At 39.5% G+C, this 17973-nt stretch overlaps 1 protein-coding gene across 2 annotated transcripts in view; it reads right to left on the bottom strand.

Moving 5' to 3' along the window:
- Positions 1-17746, bottom strand: part of VIRMA (vir like m6A methyltransferase associated) — a 65009-nt gene extending 47263 nt beyond the window's left edge. The window contains exons 1-5 of one of the 2 annotated variants that reach the window (XM_032760062.2): positions 17659-17730; positions 12412-12466; positions 8081-8196; positions 2505-2591; positions 1349-1397 (exon numbers count right to left, since the gene is read on the bottom strand). In XM_032760062.2, coding sequence (XP_032615953.1) covers positions 1349-1397; positions 2505-2591; positions 8081-8196; positions 12412-12459 — 300 coding nt within the window. In that variant the 5' untranslated portion in view covers positions 12460-12466; positions 17659-17730. Of the gene's footprint in view, positions 1-1348; positions 1398-2504; positions 2592-8080; positions 8197-12411; positions 12467-17658 lie in introns of both variants that reach the window. The other variant, XM_032760061.2, reaches the window with a different exon arrangement.
- Between the last annotated feature and the right edge of the window lie 227 nt (positions 17747-17973).

The raw sequence follows: 17973 nt of genomic DNA on the forward strand, positions 1-17973 counted from the left end.
TGACAGAGTGAGACTCGGTCTCAAAAAAAAAAAAAAAAAAGTAAAGGAACCCAGAGGCATTAAATAAATGGTTTTTGCAAAGAAACTTTCTCCTAAAAAGACTAAAGACTTTTGCCAATGCCATTAACCCTCAATATTTCCTATAAGATAAAAATAACTTTATGCTTTCTAGAGCTTATCTACATTAATAGCTAGATCTTCACAATTATGAGAGCAGATATTGTCATTCCCTTTTAAGAAATAAGAACACCAGAGCATGTGAAGAGCCTGCATTAGAAACCAAAGGCCCTGACTTCTGAGTTCTCTTTCCTCCCCACCATTATTGGGTAAAGACAAAGTTGTAAGTGTTACTGGGGCCCCTTCGGGAGGCAAAATAAGGAAAAAAGAAATTAATATTTCTTTGTTAGACGATGCAGGGAAACTGGGGACCAGAAGAAGGGTTCAAAGACTGGCCAAGGATTGATAGACTGAACAGAAATCCCACTGAAAGGAAGATAAACAGATAACAATGATAATTTTTAGTCAAAACAGAATACAAAGGATTTAATACCCATCCCCCCCAAAACCAAACAGCAAGCTGAGTAGTCCCATACCAGGTCATAATTATTTTTGCATTTCAAATCTGCCACGAAATGCTTCCAGCATGGCATCTGGCATATCAAGAAAAAAGGTATATTTTTGATAAGAAAGGAGAAATATGAAATATGTACTTTTAAAAGAAACTTTAATTAAGGCACAGTAGTGTCTAATAACAATTTGCCTGCCTGTCGTCTTCTGAACTTGCCTATCTAAATGAAAGATGGTAAAGCACAAATGCTGGTCTCTTCTTGACTCGAAAGAGGAAGAAAGAGCTTTATAGGTAGAGAACGACGTTACAATGTCTTTATTGCATTATAAAATAGTGTCTAGATGCTAGAAGAATCAGATAAGACATGACACTCTGAGCCAGGTGTGGTGGCTCACGCCTGTAATCCTAGCACTTTGGGAGGCCAAGGCGGGCAGATCACAAGGTCAGGAGATCAAGACCATCCTGGCTAATACGGTGAAACCCCGTCTCTACTAAAAACACAAAAAATTAGCCGGGCGTGGTGGCGGACACCTGTAGTCCCAGCTACTCGGGAGGCTGAGGCAGGAGAATGGCATGAACCTGGGAGGCGGAGCTTGCAGTGAGCCGAGATCGCGCCACTGCACTCCAGCCTGGGCGACAGAGTGAAACTCTGTCTCAAAAAAAAAAAAAAGAAAAAAAAAGATATGACACTCTGCAACATTGATTTATATGGATCAAAAACTTTAAATGGAGTTGAGAGCAAATAGTAATGACAAGTTGAAAACTGACTTCTACAATTACCTTTGAGTTAGGTCTAAAGATGATGGAAGTATTCTCATCATATTCCAGGCTGTCAAGGGAGTAGAAATAAATACGTAAGCTCAAACATTGAACATCACAGTTCATGAAGATGTCTCTCTAGATTCAAATATTTTAATATAATCAAATGCTAGATTTTTGTTTTGATTCAATAAACCACAAAGTTTGAGTTTAATGTACTGTCCCCAAAATGTGATAAAGAAAAAAAAAATCAATCCCAGATTCTGAATTAATTGCTTTAGGGTGAGTATGGACAACAGTAAATTTTTAAAAGCACACAGGTAATTCTAATGTACAGCCAGAGTAGAGAACCATTGCATTACAGTCATACAAAAATATAGACTACAACCAAAATTTAAGAAAAGCACCTGTTTTTATTAAGTAGATACTGACATAAAAACACCCCCAAATACTAAAAATTACCTGCTTCAAATTATGTAAGGTTTCCCTTCATTTAAAAAAAAGTTAAATTATTGACATAATTTAATAATAAATAAGAGAGGGATCAATAACAGAATGAGTGATGTCTAAGAAATGTTAATTCCTGACAGAAACAGACATTTTCTCATTTTTAAGCTGCCTTTAATTTTTTTTATTTTATGAGTTCTAAGTAAACCCATTGAATGGTCATTTGTTTGCAGACATCATAACAACAGGTTTAATAATACCTAACCTGAAAAAAACTACCTAGCATGTACTAAATAATCAAAAAAAGGGGGTATCTACTAACAAAAGTTTCATTTTACAAAACGTGGCTATGGAATTATAAATTGCACAGTAGTGTGATGTGAAAGACACACATAAAATATTAGCTCTCAATGTGCCTATATAATTTAAGAATCAAAAATATTTTCCAAATTAGGTTACTATCATGTGTGAAAGTATCATGTATATCAGAAATGCATGCACGAGTCACAAGTTAACAAACAATGGCTGTTTCACACATTTAAATTTTTATTTTATAAACTTAGCATCTCCTTAGGAGTTTGACATTTCTTTAATACCACCTTGACACAATTAAACCCTGCGTTCTTGGGTCTACCAGCAGATACATCCTTTTCTTCTATCTAAAGATCAATCAAAAGGTGTTGCTTACTAACTCATGAGTTTCTGGTGAAATTACCTAGCAGGTACATACCTTCCCAACCTATCGAAAACAGGGGCACTTGGTTTGCTTACATTGTTGAAGAATAAGTCTAATTGAAATGTATGCGGAGATGTCTCTCTGTAAATGAAACAAAGTTGAAACATCAGCCTTTGTAACAAACACTTCCTAAATTAAAACAAATAACATAGTAAGTACAAAGTTAAGAGCAATTCTAGAATTAGAATATGATATTCCTAAGATTTAAATAACAAAAATATAGTTAACTATGATATTGTATGTAATTTTATTCACATCCGATCTCAAGTAGCCAACAGCTGATTTTAAGTATTATTGAATATCAAATTTTAATCCAGTACTTTTTGCATGCTATTACTATTCATTTTTTTTTTTGAGATGGTGTTACGGAGTTTCGCTCTTGTTACCGAAGTTGGAGTGCAATGGCAGGCATGATCTTGGCTCGCTGCAACCTCCACACTTGGGTTCAAGCGACTCTCCTGCCTCAGCTTCCTGAGTAGCTGGGATTACAGGCATGCGCCACCACACCCAGCTGATTTTTTTGTATTTTTAGTAGAAATGGGGTTTCGCCACGTTAGCCAGGCTGGTCTCAAACTCCTGACCTCAGGTGGTTCACCCGTCTCAGCCTCCCAAAGTGCTGGGATTACAGGTGTGAGCCACTGCACCCGGCCTCCCCTTCTTTTTAGAGACAGAGTCTTGCTTTCTTGACCAGGCTAGAGTGCAGTGGCATGACTACAGCTCACTGTAGCCTCGAGCTCCCAGACTCAAACAATCCTCCTGCTACAGCCTCCCAAGCAGCTGGGACTACAGGTATATGCCACTACACTGGGCTAGTTTTTTTTTTTTTAAGTAGAGACAAGGTATCACTATGTTGCCCAGGCTGGTCTCGAGCTCCTGTGCTCAAGTGATCCTCCCACGTCAGCCTCCCAAGGTGCTGGGATTCAGGCATGCCTGTTCCCTTTCATTATCAAAAGAATCAGGGATTAGCTAACTTCAAGTTGTGTAATTACAATTTCAACTTAACCACATTAATACAAGACTATAATAGTAAATTTAGCATCATAGCCCTAAGTTGTGACTTAAAGCCAATTGATATTTGTACAGCAGCAATTTACAAAAATATTTTGGGGTTTCTAAAAATAGATTATTTGGTTAATATCAGAGCCTATTTAATTTGCATTAGACTAAAATCTTGCTACACTTTATGTAAAAGATACTATACCATAGCACCCTTGGTTGAAATTCCTTAAATTCAACTAAAATCTTGACTTTGAAAACCACATGCTTTATTCTTGTTCATTTATATAAAAATCCAAATGTTAATACCTATAATGTCTAGAGTACTATCAAAGAGGTTCCTGTATGCACTTCTGGTAGAAGCACAAACAGGCATCATCATTCTGAAAAGTAATGTGGCAATAAAATTCAGGAGACTAAGAAAATGTTCACATGAAGCTACCGTTTGAACGTACCCCACAAAGTCCATGTGCTGGAAATTTAATTCCCAATGCAACAGTGTTGGGAGGCAAGCCTAATAAGACATGACTGGGTCATGAGGACTCTGCCCTCATGAATGAATGAATGTTGTTATCTGGGGAGTGGATTAGTTACTGTGACAGTATGCTTGTTAACAAAGCAAGTTCAGCTCCCTTGTGCTCTCCTGGGCTCTCTGGCTCTTGCCTTCCACCATGAGATGAAGCTGCAAGAACGTTCTTGCCAGATTGCTGGCACCTTGATACTGGACTTCCTAGTCTCCAGAACTTTGAGATATAAATTTCTTTATAAATTATCCAGTCTGTGGTATTCTGTTAAAGTAACACAAAATGGACAAAGACACACCATTTGATGTACTTTTTTCTAGAAAGTGTTTCTACAGAAACCTTGATATGTGAACAGATTTTTTTCAAGAGGTTATTCATCATACTATTACTTGTAATTTGAAAACTAAAAACCAACGAATGGTCCCCACATAGGAGACTAATCAAATATATTTATAGTATAGTCATTCATTAGACTATGTAGCTATTAGAAATCATAAAATCAAATAATATTTAATGATGTAAAAGCACTCCTGATATATTAAAAATGAAATAAAGGAATACATAGAACACTAAAAAGTAACAGCAAAATAACAACATACATTTGCCTTACCCAAATTCAATCACAGGCACCTAGCAACTCTAGTCTCTTCCTCTTGCCCTTCTTTACTTTTTTTCTTTTCTTTTTTTTTTTTTTTTTTGAGACGGAGTCTTGCTCTTGTTGCCCAGGCTGGAGTGTAGTGGTGCAATCTCCGCTGACCACAACCTCCGCCTCTCAGGTTCAAGTGATCCTCCTACCTCAGCAACCCAACTAGCTGAGACTACAGGCACGCGCCACCATGCCCAGCTGATTTTTGTATTTTTAGTAGAGACGGGGTTTCCCTATGTTGGCCAGGCTGGTCTCTGACCTCAGCTGATCCACCTGCCTCAGCCTCCCAAAGTGCTGGGATTACAGGCGTGAGCCACTGCACCTGACCCCTCCTGGCCCTTCTTTAAACTAGCCCCTGGACTTCAGTATCTCAAGAAAAGGAAAAAGGGCTAAAATACAAACTCTTTCTTTACTTTTGAGACCCTAAAAGCTCAGGTCCTGGTCACTGAAAAATGATTTAAAGAATCAAAGGAAATCTGACTGCACCAGACAGTTATCTTACAACTCGGTGACTCTAAAAAACCTAACCTCACATAAGGTATCATATTTACAAAAAGTAATAATAAAATACATATATAAGCATACATATATATGTATGAACACACACACATACAAACACACACACATTAAAAATATATATCAAATGTTAAGATGCTCTTGGAATAGAGGAATTATAATTATTATTATTACTTTTTTTTTTTTTGAAACACAGTCTTGCTTTGTCGCCCAAGCTGGAGGGCAATGGCACAATCACAGCTCACTGCAACTCTTAACTCCTGGGTTCAAACAATCCTCCCGCCTCAGCCTCCCAAGCAGCGAGGACTACAGGCATGAGCCACCATGCCCAACTAATTTTTAAATTTTTGTAGAGACGGGGTCTCCAAACTCTTGGTCTCAAGTGATCCTCCGGCCTTGGCCTCCCAAAGTGCTGGGATTAGAGGCCTGAGCCACCACACCCTACCTGAATAAAGGGATTAAAGAGATTTTAATTTTATATAAGCATTTCTAAATTTTATAATGAGAAAAAACACTATTACAAAGTATGCCCACAAATATCACTTGATCTCTAACACTGCTTTCAACTTTCAGATTCTGGTCTTCCTGGCTCTTTTTTCTTTTTTTTAAGATGGAGTCTCGCTCTGTTGCCCAGGCTGGAGTGCAGTGGTGCAATCTCGGATCACTGCAACCTCCACCCCCCAGGTTCAGGCAATTCTCCTGCCTCAGCCTCCTGAGTAGCTGGGATTACAGTTGCGCACCACCACAGCTGGCTAATTTTTGTATTTTTAATAGAGACATGGTTTCACCATGTTGGCTAGGCTGGTCTCAAACTCGTGACCTCAAATGATCTACCTGCCTCAGCTTCCCATAGTGCTAGGATTACAGGCATAAGCCACCGTGACTGGCCCTCACTCTTACATTTGTTTTACTGAGTTAATACTTTTTTTACTGTTGTGTAGCATACTAATCATGTATAAATTTGTTTCTGATACCTTATGTTTGATAAATTTGTTTCTGATACCTTACGTTTTTACAACATGAAAAGCTACACATCTCCAGCTAAGAAAAAGGAAGAGGGTTAAGATAACAGAAAATGCAACAAATAATCCTACCAACGGCAGCTAATTGCCAAAATCCAGTTTGCCTGCTATGGTAGCCAGTCCCTAAGATGACCCCAGTGACACTTGCTTCCTGGGATTCACACCCTACATGGTAGGGTGTACACCCTATGTAGGCCCCTCCCACACTATAGCAGCAGAATATGTAACCTACAGAACATGGTAAAGATGATAATATGTCACCTTCTGATATTAAGTTATAAAACACACTGCCTGTGGCTTCTTTCTTGGGCATGCCCTCTGACTCTTAGATCACTCACTCTGGAAGAAGCCATGTCATGACACGAACAAGACCATGGAGAGGATCTCCTAGCAAAGAAGTGAAGAATCCTGCCAGCAGCCCCATGAATGAGCTACCAAGCAAATTCTTCAGCCCCAGTCTATATCTTGACTACAACTTCATGAAAGAACCTGAGCCAGCTAAGTGACTCCCAGAATCCTGACCCTCAGAAACAATGTGAGATAATAAATGTGTAGTTTTAAGCTGCTATATTTGCTATAATTTGTTACGGAACAATAAATGACAAACTTTTTTTGGCCAAAAGCAGTACAATTAGAGAAGACTGTTGGATATACTATCATTATCCAATCTTTCTCATTCTACACAAAGCTCCCTTTATAGGAAAATCAGGAAGAAACTTATAGGGAAACATGAGTTAATTTTCTTAAACATGGAAAAAAAGATAGGAAGTCAATTATAACGATCCTTCACTATAAACATTAAAGATTTTTCTTGTGTATCTTTTAATTTTTGAATGATGCCTATGAAGACTTTCTACCTATTTCTACAAATAATGAACTATTTTCCACAATTATGAAGAAATGAGCCCTTAACTTTGAATCTGTCCCATAACGCCCATCACAAAGTAGCCAGTTTAACTCTTTTTCTTTTTTTTGAGATAGTTTCACTCTTGTTGCCCAGGCTAGAGTGCAATGACGCAATCTCAGCTCACCAAAACCTCCGCCTCCCAGGTTCAAGCAATTCTCCTGCCTCAGCCTCCCAAGTAGCTGGGATTACAAGCATGCGCCACCATGCCTGGCTAATTTTGTATTTTTAGTAGAGACGGGGTTTCTCCATGTTGGCCAGGCTGGTTTCGAACTCCTGACCTCAGGTGATCCTCCTGCCTCGGCCTCCCAAAGTGCTGGGATTACCAGTCCCAAAGTGCTGGGTCAGACCAGTCTGACCAATATGGTGAAACCTCGTCTCTACTAAAAATACAAAAAATTAGCCAGGTGTGGTGGTGGGGTAATCCCAGCTACTCAGGAGGTTGAGGCAGGAGACTCACTTGAACCCAGGAGGCAGAGGTTGCAGTGAGCCAAGATCGCGCCATTGCATTCCAGCCTGGACAACAGGAGCAAAACTCCATCTCAAAAAAAAAAAAAAAAAAAGTAGTAATAATAATAATAATAATAATAAGATACATTTATAAATATTTCAACTAATTCCCACTTATTTTCAAGAGAAAAATCAGGTTAAAAATACTTCATCTACCTGGTTACACCACCCTAGAATATTTTAAAAAACGTAAACCTAACACTATCAGTTAAAAAAAATGAATAAAGAAAAATCTTACCTAGTACACAGGTCAAATAATTACTGTTTTCAGGTTTAAGATTATATATGCATTATACAGAAAATATAGAGCTAACTACAATGCAGCATAACCATAATTGAATAGCTTCAGGATTTATTACTTGTAAAATATTCCCTTACATTTTTGCACTTAAGAATATGTTTCTAAGACAATCTTTAACCAAAAAATACTTTTAAAAAGAGAGTTGACTTACCCATATGCTCTATTGTCTGGCAGACTGCTATGGGCTCTTACTCCTGGAGGTATGACTCGGACTTCATTGATATAAACCACACATGGAAAACGAACCACATCTATATGAGAACTTTGCTGTAACAAAAAAAAAGCCAGAGGGGGAGGGGTTCAGAACATTCTGTAAAACAGTTTCTCTATTCAAATTTTATTCATTCACAATGTCACATGTAAGCTTAACATTCCATATCATTAAATATCATTAAATATATTATATTATTTACAGTGTTGTATAAATAGCTGATAAGATGTACTTACTTAAGTTTCTCAATTTGCCTAACATTTTCTGTCATGATTTACTTCCCTGCTGATGTTTTGCTTAGACTAATACAGACACAGAGTCCCTTATCTGAAATCTCTGGAGCCAAATGCCTTTCAGAATCCTGACTTTTTGATTTCTAGAAAGATAATATAATCCAAATACTGCATATTACTTTAGACCCCCAGTGGCTTCTGCAGCATCACCTTGTAATCAAAACATGTAATATTTCTGCAGCCATACATATCAACATTCACACTAAATAAAGATTATGGCCGGGCGCGGTGGCTCACATCTGTAATCCCAGCACTTTGGGAGGCCCAGGCAGGCGGATCATGAGGTCAGGAGATCGAGACCCCAGTGAAACCCCGTCTCTACTAAAAAATACAAAAAATTAGCCGGGTGCAGTGGCGGATGCCTGTAGTCCCAGCTACTCGGGAGGTTGAGGAAGGAGCATGGCGTGAACCTGGGAGGCGGAGCTTGCAGTGAGCCGAGATTGTGCCACTGCACTCCAGCCTGGGCGACAGAGTGAGACTCCCTCTCAAAAAAAAAAAAAGAAAAAAAAAGATTATAACAAGCACCATATCAGTTCAGATTAGACTGCATGGCCAAATGAATTCAGGGCAGGGTTTTGTGTTTTTTGGTGTAAGTTTTTTGCCATTTTTGAGTTTCTGAATTATAGATAAGAAACTGCAAATCTGTACTTAGATCAGCTTACTTTGTTAAACTTACATACCAACTAATATCAAGGGATCAGAGAAAGCATTTTGGTACTGAATAGTTGAAATAAACCCCTCCTAAAATTACAAAAAAAAAAATCACAAACTAAGAGTTTATTATATTAAAAAAAAAAAATAGAAGCAGAGGTGCATGCCTGTAACCCTAACTACTCAGGGGGCTGAGGTAGGAGGATCACTTGAGCCCAGGAGTTTGAGGCTATAGTTATGATATGATTGCCTCACTGCACTCCAGCCTGGGTGACAAAGTTTAAGACTCCATCCTGGGGAAAAAAGAAAAACAAACAAAAAAAGAAACAGCATAAATTATACCTAGTATACACTTACATCTATCATTTGACACAGGATTAGGCAAATATAATTCTTGTTTTCAATAATTAAAAAGAGAGTTTTCACATTGTTTTTGGACAATTTTATGTCAACTTTTCCTATTACTTCAGTCAACTGTTATTACCTACTAGTCAAAGTTCATCATGAGAAGAATAGCTCACATTATTTGCATCTAGAAAGACTGAGTCTCACTATAAAGAATATCATGCTTATCAACAATGAATTTAAGGATTTACAAATAGCCTTTCAAAATCTATTTTGTTTGTATATAAAAGAGTTTCTGTATCTTGCTACCAGTTCTGTTAAATATTTATTTCTAAATATTTATTAAATGTCGACTATGTTCCAAAGTATGCTGGTTCTGAGGCTACAAAGACAAGACATAATCTCTGCCATTATGGAACAGACGATTTATTGTGGTAGACAAGTAGATAAATTGCCATGATACAGACTCACAAAGGATGCTATGAAAATTCAGAGGGGTATTTAGGTCCCCAGACCAGGTTGTAGGCAAACAAGGGAGAAGGCATGCACAAAAGGAATGCAAACAAGAACATGGAACGTTCACAAAAGTGCAGGCTGGGAGCCGTGGCTCACACCTGTAATCCTACACTTTGGGAGGCTGAGGCAGGAGCATGACTTGAGGGCAGGGTTCAAGAAGATCAGCCTGGGCAATACAGGAAGATCCTGTGTCTACAAAAAATTTAAAAATCAGCTCGGCATGGTAGCACATGCCTGTAGTCCCAGCTACTCAGGAGACTGAGGTGGGAGGATCACTTATGTCCAGGAGGTCAAGGCTGCGGTGAGTCGTGATCGCACCACTGCACCCCATCCTAAGCAACAAAGCGAGACTCTGTCAAAAAAAAAAAAAAAAAAAGGAAAGAAAGAAATTGCAAACATAGTTCATCATAGCTAGAGGGCAAAATAGCAAAACAGGGGAGGAAAGCAGAGAAGAGTAGCTAAGGACAACCAACAGAATTACAAAAACAAGATTTTCACCCACAGCCAGAAGACAATTTCAAATCTGTATCTCCATCTAGGACCTCTCTCCTGAGCCCCAGGATACTAGATCCAACTGCCCACTCAGCCTCTCCATTTCAATGTCCCTTGTGCACCAAACTCAACAAATCCAAACTGAATTCTCCTACATTAGTGATGGCATCACCATCCACATATTGCCCAAGACATTATCATGCTGGACTTCTCATCCTCTCTCATCTATATCATCTATCTATTCAAACACCAAGTCCTATTGATTAAAGCTCTCCTCCGTTCTGGCTGTCACTCCTTTAGTTCCATATACTACATCACCCCAATATGAATTACAGCAATAGAATCCTAACTGATTTTGTGCTTCTTTTTTAATTTTTGTTTTTTAGATTTTTATTTCAATAGTTTTTGGGACACAGGTGGTCGTTTACATGGATAAGTTCTTTAATGGTGATTTTTGAGATTTTAGTGTACCCGTCTCCCAAGCAGTGTGCACTGTACCCAATATGTAGTCTTTTATCCCTTACCCCCGTCCCAACCTTCCCCCTCCGAATCCCCAAAATCCATTATATCATTCTTATGCCTTTGCATCCTGTGCTTTTTTCTTGCCTCCCATCAACCCATTCTCCTACTGAAGTATGGTCTTTCTAAACTATAAATGTACCACTCCCCTGATCTTACTGCCTCCAAGCCAAATTCCTAGGTCTTATAAACAAGACTGGCTTCTTTATCGCTCCAAACTTATATCCCTAGCTTACCATGCTTTTTCTCATTTTTATGCCCTCACTCATGATGTTCTCTCTGCTTTAAATCTATCACATCCTTCTGCCCCAACGCCTTTTACAAGTAAACTTTCTCTTGAAAGCTGAGCCAGATCAAATCTAGATAGGTGCCTCTCCTCTTAGTGCCTAAAGTCCTTTATCTAGCTGAATTGTAATTGCCTCTTATCTCTCCCATTAGACTATGTGTTTAAAGAAGACAGACCTGTGTCTTAGTTTACTGTATATTCATAGTGCCTAGCATATTCATTTAATAAATGAATTTTTAATAGGAACTTGATTAATGGTTATTGAATTGTGTTTTCAGAGAATTAAAAACAAAGCCTAGGAAAAGAGGTTAACAATGGGAAATCATGGAAGGTTCACGATCAGGAAAGTAACAGGAATATGAAGAAGACTGGTCAGATTCCACAACTCTGAGCCACAATTATCTTTGGAAGGAGTCATTTACCTGCATGTTTAAAGGTCACAGCATAAATGTTTCCCTTCCTTATTCTTCTATCCCTGCAATTATCTTCTCTTTCTACCCTGTCCTTCAGCTATCACATCTACTGCTACCACTTCCTTTTTCACTTCTGCAGATGAGTTCCTAATTGGTTTCCTACAGTAATTTTTAAATGACCTCTAAAATACAGGATTTTTCAGTATCAACCTACTCTCCTAGGACTGTATTTTAACCCAGCACTTCCACACTGGAAAGTACTATTAAAAAAATAACTAAAAATGTATAAAACAATTTAGCTTCAAGAATATTACACACCACTGTAAAGTCAGAAACCTAAATGTATGAGAATTTAGTATATAAATAATAGCATTAATATCCTAGCACTTTGGGAGGCCAAGACAGGAAGATCACCTGAGGCCAAGAGTACGAGACCAGCCTGGCAACACGGCAAGACTCCATCTCTATAAAAAAAAAAAAAAAAAAAAACTTTAAAAACTAGACGGGCATGGTGATGTGCACCTGTAGTCCTAGCTACTCAGGAGGCTAAGGCAGGAGGATTGCCCAGGTCAAAGTTGTAGTAAGCCATAAGCACACCACTGCACTCCAACCTGGGCAACAGAGCAAGACCCTGTTTCAAAAAATATATATAGCATTACCACTTAAAGAATATTACACAGCCAATAAAAAAGGATATTATATAGAATATCTAAGGAGAGAAACAAGATGGTTAGGGGACAGTGATGAGAGACTTACTTTTTGCCATATACCCTTTTGTACCTTTTGTATTTGTACCTCATACATGTATTACCTAGCCAAAAAAAAAAAAGAAAATTAAAAAAATAAGCTTACTTTAAAAATATTACATAGGTGTATTACTTCTTGATTCACAAAGATGTACAACACATTGTTAGGTGAAAAACGAAACCACAAAACAGTATTACAGTATTGTAATATTAACGTGGGCAACGAGTGTATACATTTAAACATAATATTCACTAGAGGATTTGGAAAAATATTAGTATAAAGACAGCTGTTAATTACAGTACAAAATACAAAGTAAAAGCTGATTACAATAGGGAGAGATACAGAAAGGAAACTAATTCACTCATCAACAGGAATATACAAATACAATAGCTTTCCACTCATATACTTGTTTACCAAATAATCTTGCTTAAATCTGATTTTAACTTACATAATTTTTTCTAATATTGTATATGTTAACATTAGAGATATAGTTTGCTTTTTTATATTTTTTTATTATTTATTTATTTATTTGTTTATTTTGAGACAGAGTCTTGCTCTGTCGCCCAGGCTGGAGTGCAGTGGCACAATCTAGCCTCACTGCAAGTCCCATCTCCCAGGTTCACGCCATTCTCTTACCTCAGCCTCCCGAGTAGCTGGGCCTACAGGCGCATACCACCATGCCTGGCTAATTTTTTTTGTATTTTTAGTAGAGACAGGGTTTCACCAGGTTAGCCAGGATGGTCTCAATCTCCTGACCTTGTGATCCGCCTGCCTCAGCCTCCCAAAGTGCTGGGATTACAGGCATGAGCCACCGCATTTGCTATGTTGCCCAGGCTGTCCTCCAACTCCTGGGCTCAAGCCATCCTCCCACTTCAGCCTCCCAGGCACACATGCCACCATACCTGGCTTATCTTGCATTCTTGATTTGTAATGTTGTGTTTTTTCATTCACGGGAACACTATTTCCTCACAATCAAATTGTCTTTTAATAAGTTTAACTGCTTATCTTCTGAACTCAGTGGATTGGCCTTATAAATGTGTATCAATTCTTTATGTGGTGAAGAGGAAATTATTGGTAAAATAAATACAATACCAAAAAAAGAGCTGTTAATGGTAGCTGGCAATAAGGATTTCCTGTATGAAACTAATAAATGTCTCTTCCCTACCATATTACAAATTCCTTTGAAATCAAGGGCAATGGGTTTTGTTCTGACTTGTGTTGCCCCTCCTAAAGCCATACCCTCACCTTCAAAAGTGTTTTTCATAAATAATTGTTAAAACAGATTCTCAACTTCCTACGGGGCAAATTAATCTGGCTAATTATCCCGTTCCCATCAAACTCACTTTCACACTCTTACCATCATTAGTCCCACTAGTTCTCCTGTCTCTAAAACTAGAATTTTACCATTTTTAACTACCCTATCTCCTTCACACAATCAGTTGCCATCCTGTCAATTCTATACTTGAAATTTGTATATATCCAAAACTTGTATAAATCCTCTCCTATGTAGTTCCACTGGCACACAGCACAGCACTGCTTTAGAGCCAGAAAAATGTGTGATGGTGGATCTTAATCTAGCTATGCTATTTTAGGAAAGTCACCTAATCTCTCAGGCTCAGTTTCCTTATCTATAAAATGTAGATGACTACCTTTGAAAACTCAGCATGGGCCCTGCAGTGGCTCACGCCTGTAATCTTTGCACTTTGGGAGGCTGAGGTGGGAGAATCGCTTGAGCTCAGGAATTCAAGACTAGCCTGGGAAACATGGCAAAATGCCATCTCTACAAAAAAATACGAAAATTAGCCAGCCGTGTTGGTGCACAACTGTAGTCCCAGCTACTTGGGAGGCTGAGATGGAAGGATCGATGGAGCCCTGGTGGGAGAAATTGCAGTGAGCTGTGATCGCACCACTGCACTCCAGCTTGGGTGACAGAGCAAGACCTAGTCTTAAAAAAAAAAAAAAAAAACTGATGGAAGGACCAGAGATGATTTACACTTAAGTTATCAAAGCCCACTGTGTCTGGCACAAATTAAGCATTCGAAAAATGTTAAACAATGATTACTGCCCATTGGCTAACTCAGGTTTTCATAACATCTCACTTTTTCTCCCTGATTTTGTCACCTCACCTCTATTTTCTCTGAACCATTTTTTTTTTTTTTTTTGAGACGGAGTCTTGCTCTGTCGCCCAGGCTGGAGTGCAGTGGCACAATCTCGGCTCACTGCAAGCTCTGCCTCCCGGGTTCACGCCATTCTCCGGCCTCAGCCTCCCGAGTAGCTGGGACTACAGGCGCCCACCACCACGCTCGGCTATTTTTTTGTATTTTTAGTAGAGACGAGGTTTCACCATGTTAGCCAGGATGGTCTCGATCTCCTGACCTCGTGATCCGCCTGCCTCGGCCTCCCAAAGTGCTGGGATACAGGCGTGGGCCACCGTGCCTGGCCTTCTCTGAACCATTTTAAGTATTATTGATCAAGTAATCTACCTAATGTATCTTGCTAATTGTATGATTCGCCTGCTCAAAAACTACCCATTTCCTACAAAATAAAGTCCATAATTTTTATTTTATTTTTATTTATTTATTTATTTTAAAAGACAGAGTCTGCTCTGTCACACAGGCTGGAGTGCAGTGGCGTGATCTTGGCTCACAGCAACCTCCTCCTCCCGGGTTCTAGCAATTCTCCTGCCTCAGCCTCCCGAGTAGCTGGGACTATAGACACACACCGCCACGCCCAGCTAATTTTTTGTATTTTAGTAGAGACGGGGTTTCACCGTGTTACCCAGTCTGGTGTCAAACTCCTGACGTCAGGCAATCCACCCGCCTCAGCCTCCCAAAGTGCTGGGATTACAGGCGTGAGCCACCGCGCCTGGCCTAAAGTCCGTAATTCTTTGTTGAGCATTCAAGGAGCTCCATGATCTGTCTTTGAACTGCCTTGGGTGCCACTTCACACTGCTACTTCAAGCATACCCTAACAGACGACTGACTACTCCAACAGAATGCCCTCCTTTCCTAATTACAACTGTGAAATATTGCCCCTTTCACCAAAGACCAAGTTCATAAGCCAAACACCTTGATGAAGTCTTTCCTGATACACTCAAATGAAAAGTTATATCTGCCTCTTCTGAAATCATGTATCCTTTATTTATATGCACAAAGGGAGCTAGTTTTAATACGTTAGATACCGATGGGCATTTTGTAAACAAAGATGATAAACCCCAATGAATTCACATTGTGCTTCTTTATGCGATCATCACATTCTAACTCAAATCACAATTTTGTGGCTCTAATCTCCGATACTGAGTTATAACTTCTTGAAAACAAACATTTCAATATTTCGTATCACCCACAAACCCCTACTTCCTCCTTCAAGACTTGATTTAAACGTGATCTCTACTACGCCTTCCCCAATCACCCCAGAAGAAGGCATTTACCACCTGCCCTATGCTCTCAAGGTACTCAATGTTTACCTAAGATTGAATAAAAGAATAGATTAAATATATGATAAACTAATGAAGGCCAATTTTCCTAAACTAGAATAGTACTAAACTAATTCATCACATGCCTCTTTCTCTTTTTTTCTTTTTCTCTTTCTCTCTTTCTTCCTTTTGAGACAGGGTCTCACTCTGTTGCTCAGGCTAGAGCGCAGTGGTGTGATCTTAGCTCACTGCAGCCTTGACCTCCCAGGCTCAAATGATGCTTCCACTTCAACCTCCCGAGTAGCTAGGGCAACAGGATCAAGCCACCACAACTAGTTAATTTTCTTTTGTAGAGACAGGGGTTCCACTATGTTGCCTAGGCTGGTCTCAAACTCCTGGACTCAAGCAATCCTTCTGCTTCCGCCTCCCAAAACGCTGAGATTACAGGCATGAGCCACTGCACCAGGCTCTTTCAGTTTTAACCGTTCTCTATTTCTATACACATGAAAAGTTTGTTCTGATCCAACTACTGCCTCCATTGAGGGTTTTCTAAATCTTGGCTGGAATGTCAGAGAGATATAGTCGTTGAACAAACAGTGCTAACTGACCCACATTAAATGTGAGACCATAAATTAATTGTCAGTAAGAAATGCTAACTCAAAGTTCTCCAACTTTTGACTTTTACAAACCTATAAACCATTCGTTAAATTAGATCACAGCTGTCAACTTTTTATTTTGCCAAGTAAAGCATTATGATACAATCACTACCCACTATCATTACTATCTCATAAAAGAAAGAACATTTTAAACATTTTCCATTCAAATATTTATTGAGCACCTACATTTTGCTAATACTGTCCTAGGCACTGGAGATACAGCTGAGAAAAAGAGAAATTATATCTGTCCTCAAAAAGCTTGATACAAGAGCACACTTGATAAAAATAAAAGGGAAAAAGTAATCTCCAAAGAAAGAACAGTTCTCTAAATTAAGCTTACATTAAGAGAGAGAAATGTGAAGTTCGCTTTTTTTTTTTTAACAATTTCTCCGTAGACTTCATTCAATTTCATTTTTGGTCTGCTTTCAGGAATCTTTAGTTAACCAACTATGTTTAATCTACATATTGCACGGCCAACTGTACATTCAGGGGCGCTCAAGTAGTTTTGTACAGAAATATTACTCCACAACATTCCACCCCCGCCCTCAAAAGACATGTCTGCTGATGAGTTTAACTATAATTCTCTCAACTCTCTCCTCTTCGCAAGTATTCTCCGTGAATGCATCTCATTCCTAATGTGTGAAATCTCTCCGAGAGACAAGTATTAAAGTTTCAGGCCAAATTGGAGAGCACCGTAATCCTAAACCGAATGAGTGTCACAACTGGGGAACATAACTCCCGACAGAAAAGAAGCCAAAGAGAAAGGATTTAGAAACATCGTGATTCGGACACCACGAAGCCAACGTAAGCTGCTCAGACTCCGGCACTACTGTCAAACACTACTGTCAAACCAAGACCCCTCCCAAACGCCATCTGAGGTAAACCTGAGAACCCTGATCCTTCTCAAGGCCCAAACCTGACAGGAAAAATAAAAAATAAAGCCATGCAAGCAGAAAAGCCAACTCGACCAAAGATACGGAGGGCCCAAGTTAAAGCAAGGAAACGAAGGGGCTGCTGCAACCCTCCCTCAGACGCGATGCTCACACAGCTCGGGGGAAGTTGTCTGTGTGTAAGCGAGAAATTAAAGCAGCAATCTGCAGAAGGAAAAGTCGAGAACGCCTAACGGTTTTTTTGTAAAGGTCCCAAGTCGAGAAGCAGCGTCAGAATCCAGTCGCCAAACCTTACCTCAGCGCTCGGGTGTTTAAAAGTATCTAAAAATAGCAGCTCCATAGCCGAGTCCACCGCCATGTTTGCCGCGGGCGGGGAACAGGGGGGAGGACTTCCGGGGCAGAGCTCCAACCTCGGCTACAGCGACTCAGGAGAGGGAGGAACAGCGGGACTTCCGGTGACCAGAGCACGAGCGCCGCAAACCTCGGCCTATCCCAACGCATCTTGTTGCCCGAAGTTGCCGGCCCCGCCTTTTCCAGCGCGGCGGAGGGCGCCCCCTAGAATGCAGAGGGGGGCAGAGGGAAGTGAGATGGGGACTATGGGGTCTCCAGT

The sequence above is a fragment of the Hylobates moloch genome, unplaced genomic scaffold (genome assembly GCF_009828535.3).
Source record: "Hylobates moloch isolate HMO894 unplaced genomic scaffold, HMol_V3 SCAFFOLD_9, whole genome shotgun sequence".
In the NCBI taxonomy this organism is placed as follows: domain Eukaryota; kingdom Metazoa; phylum Chordata; class Mammalia; order Primates; family Hylobatidae; genus Hylobates; species Hylobates moloch.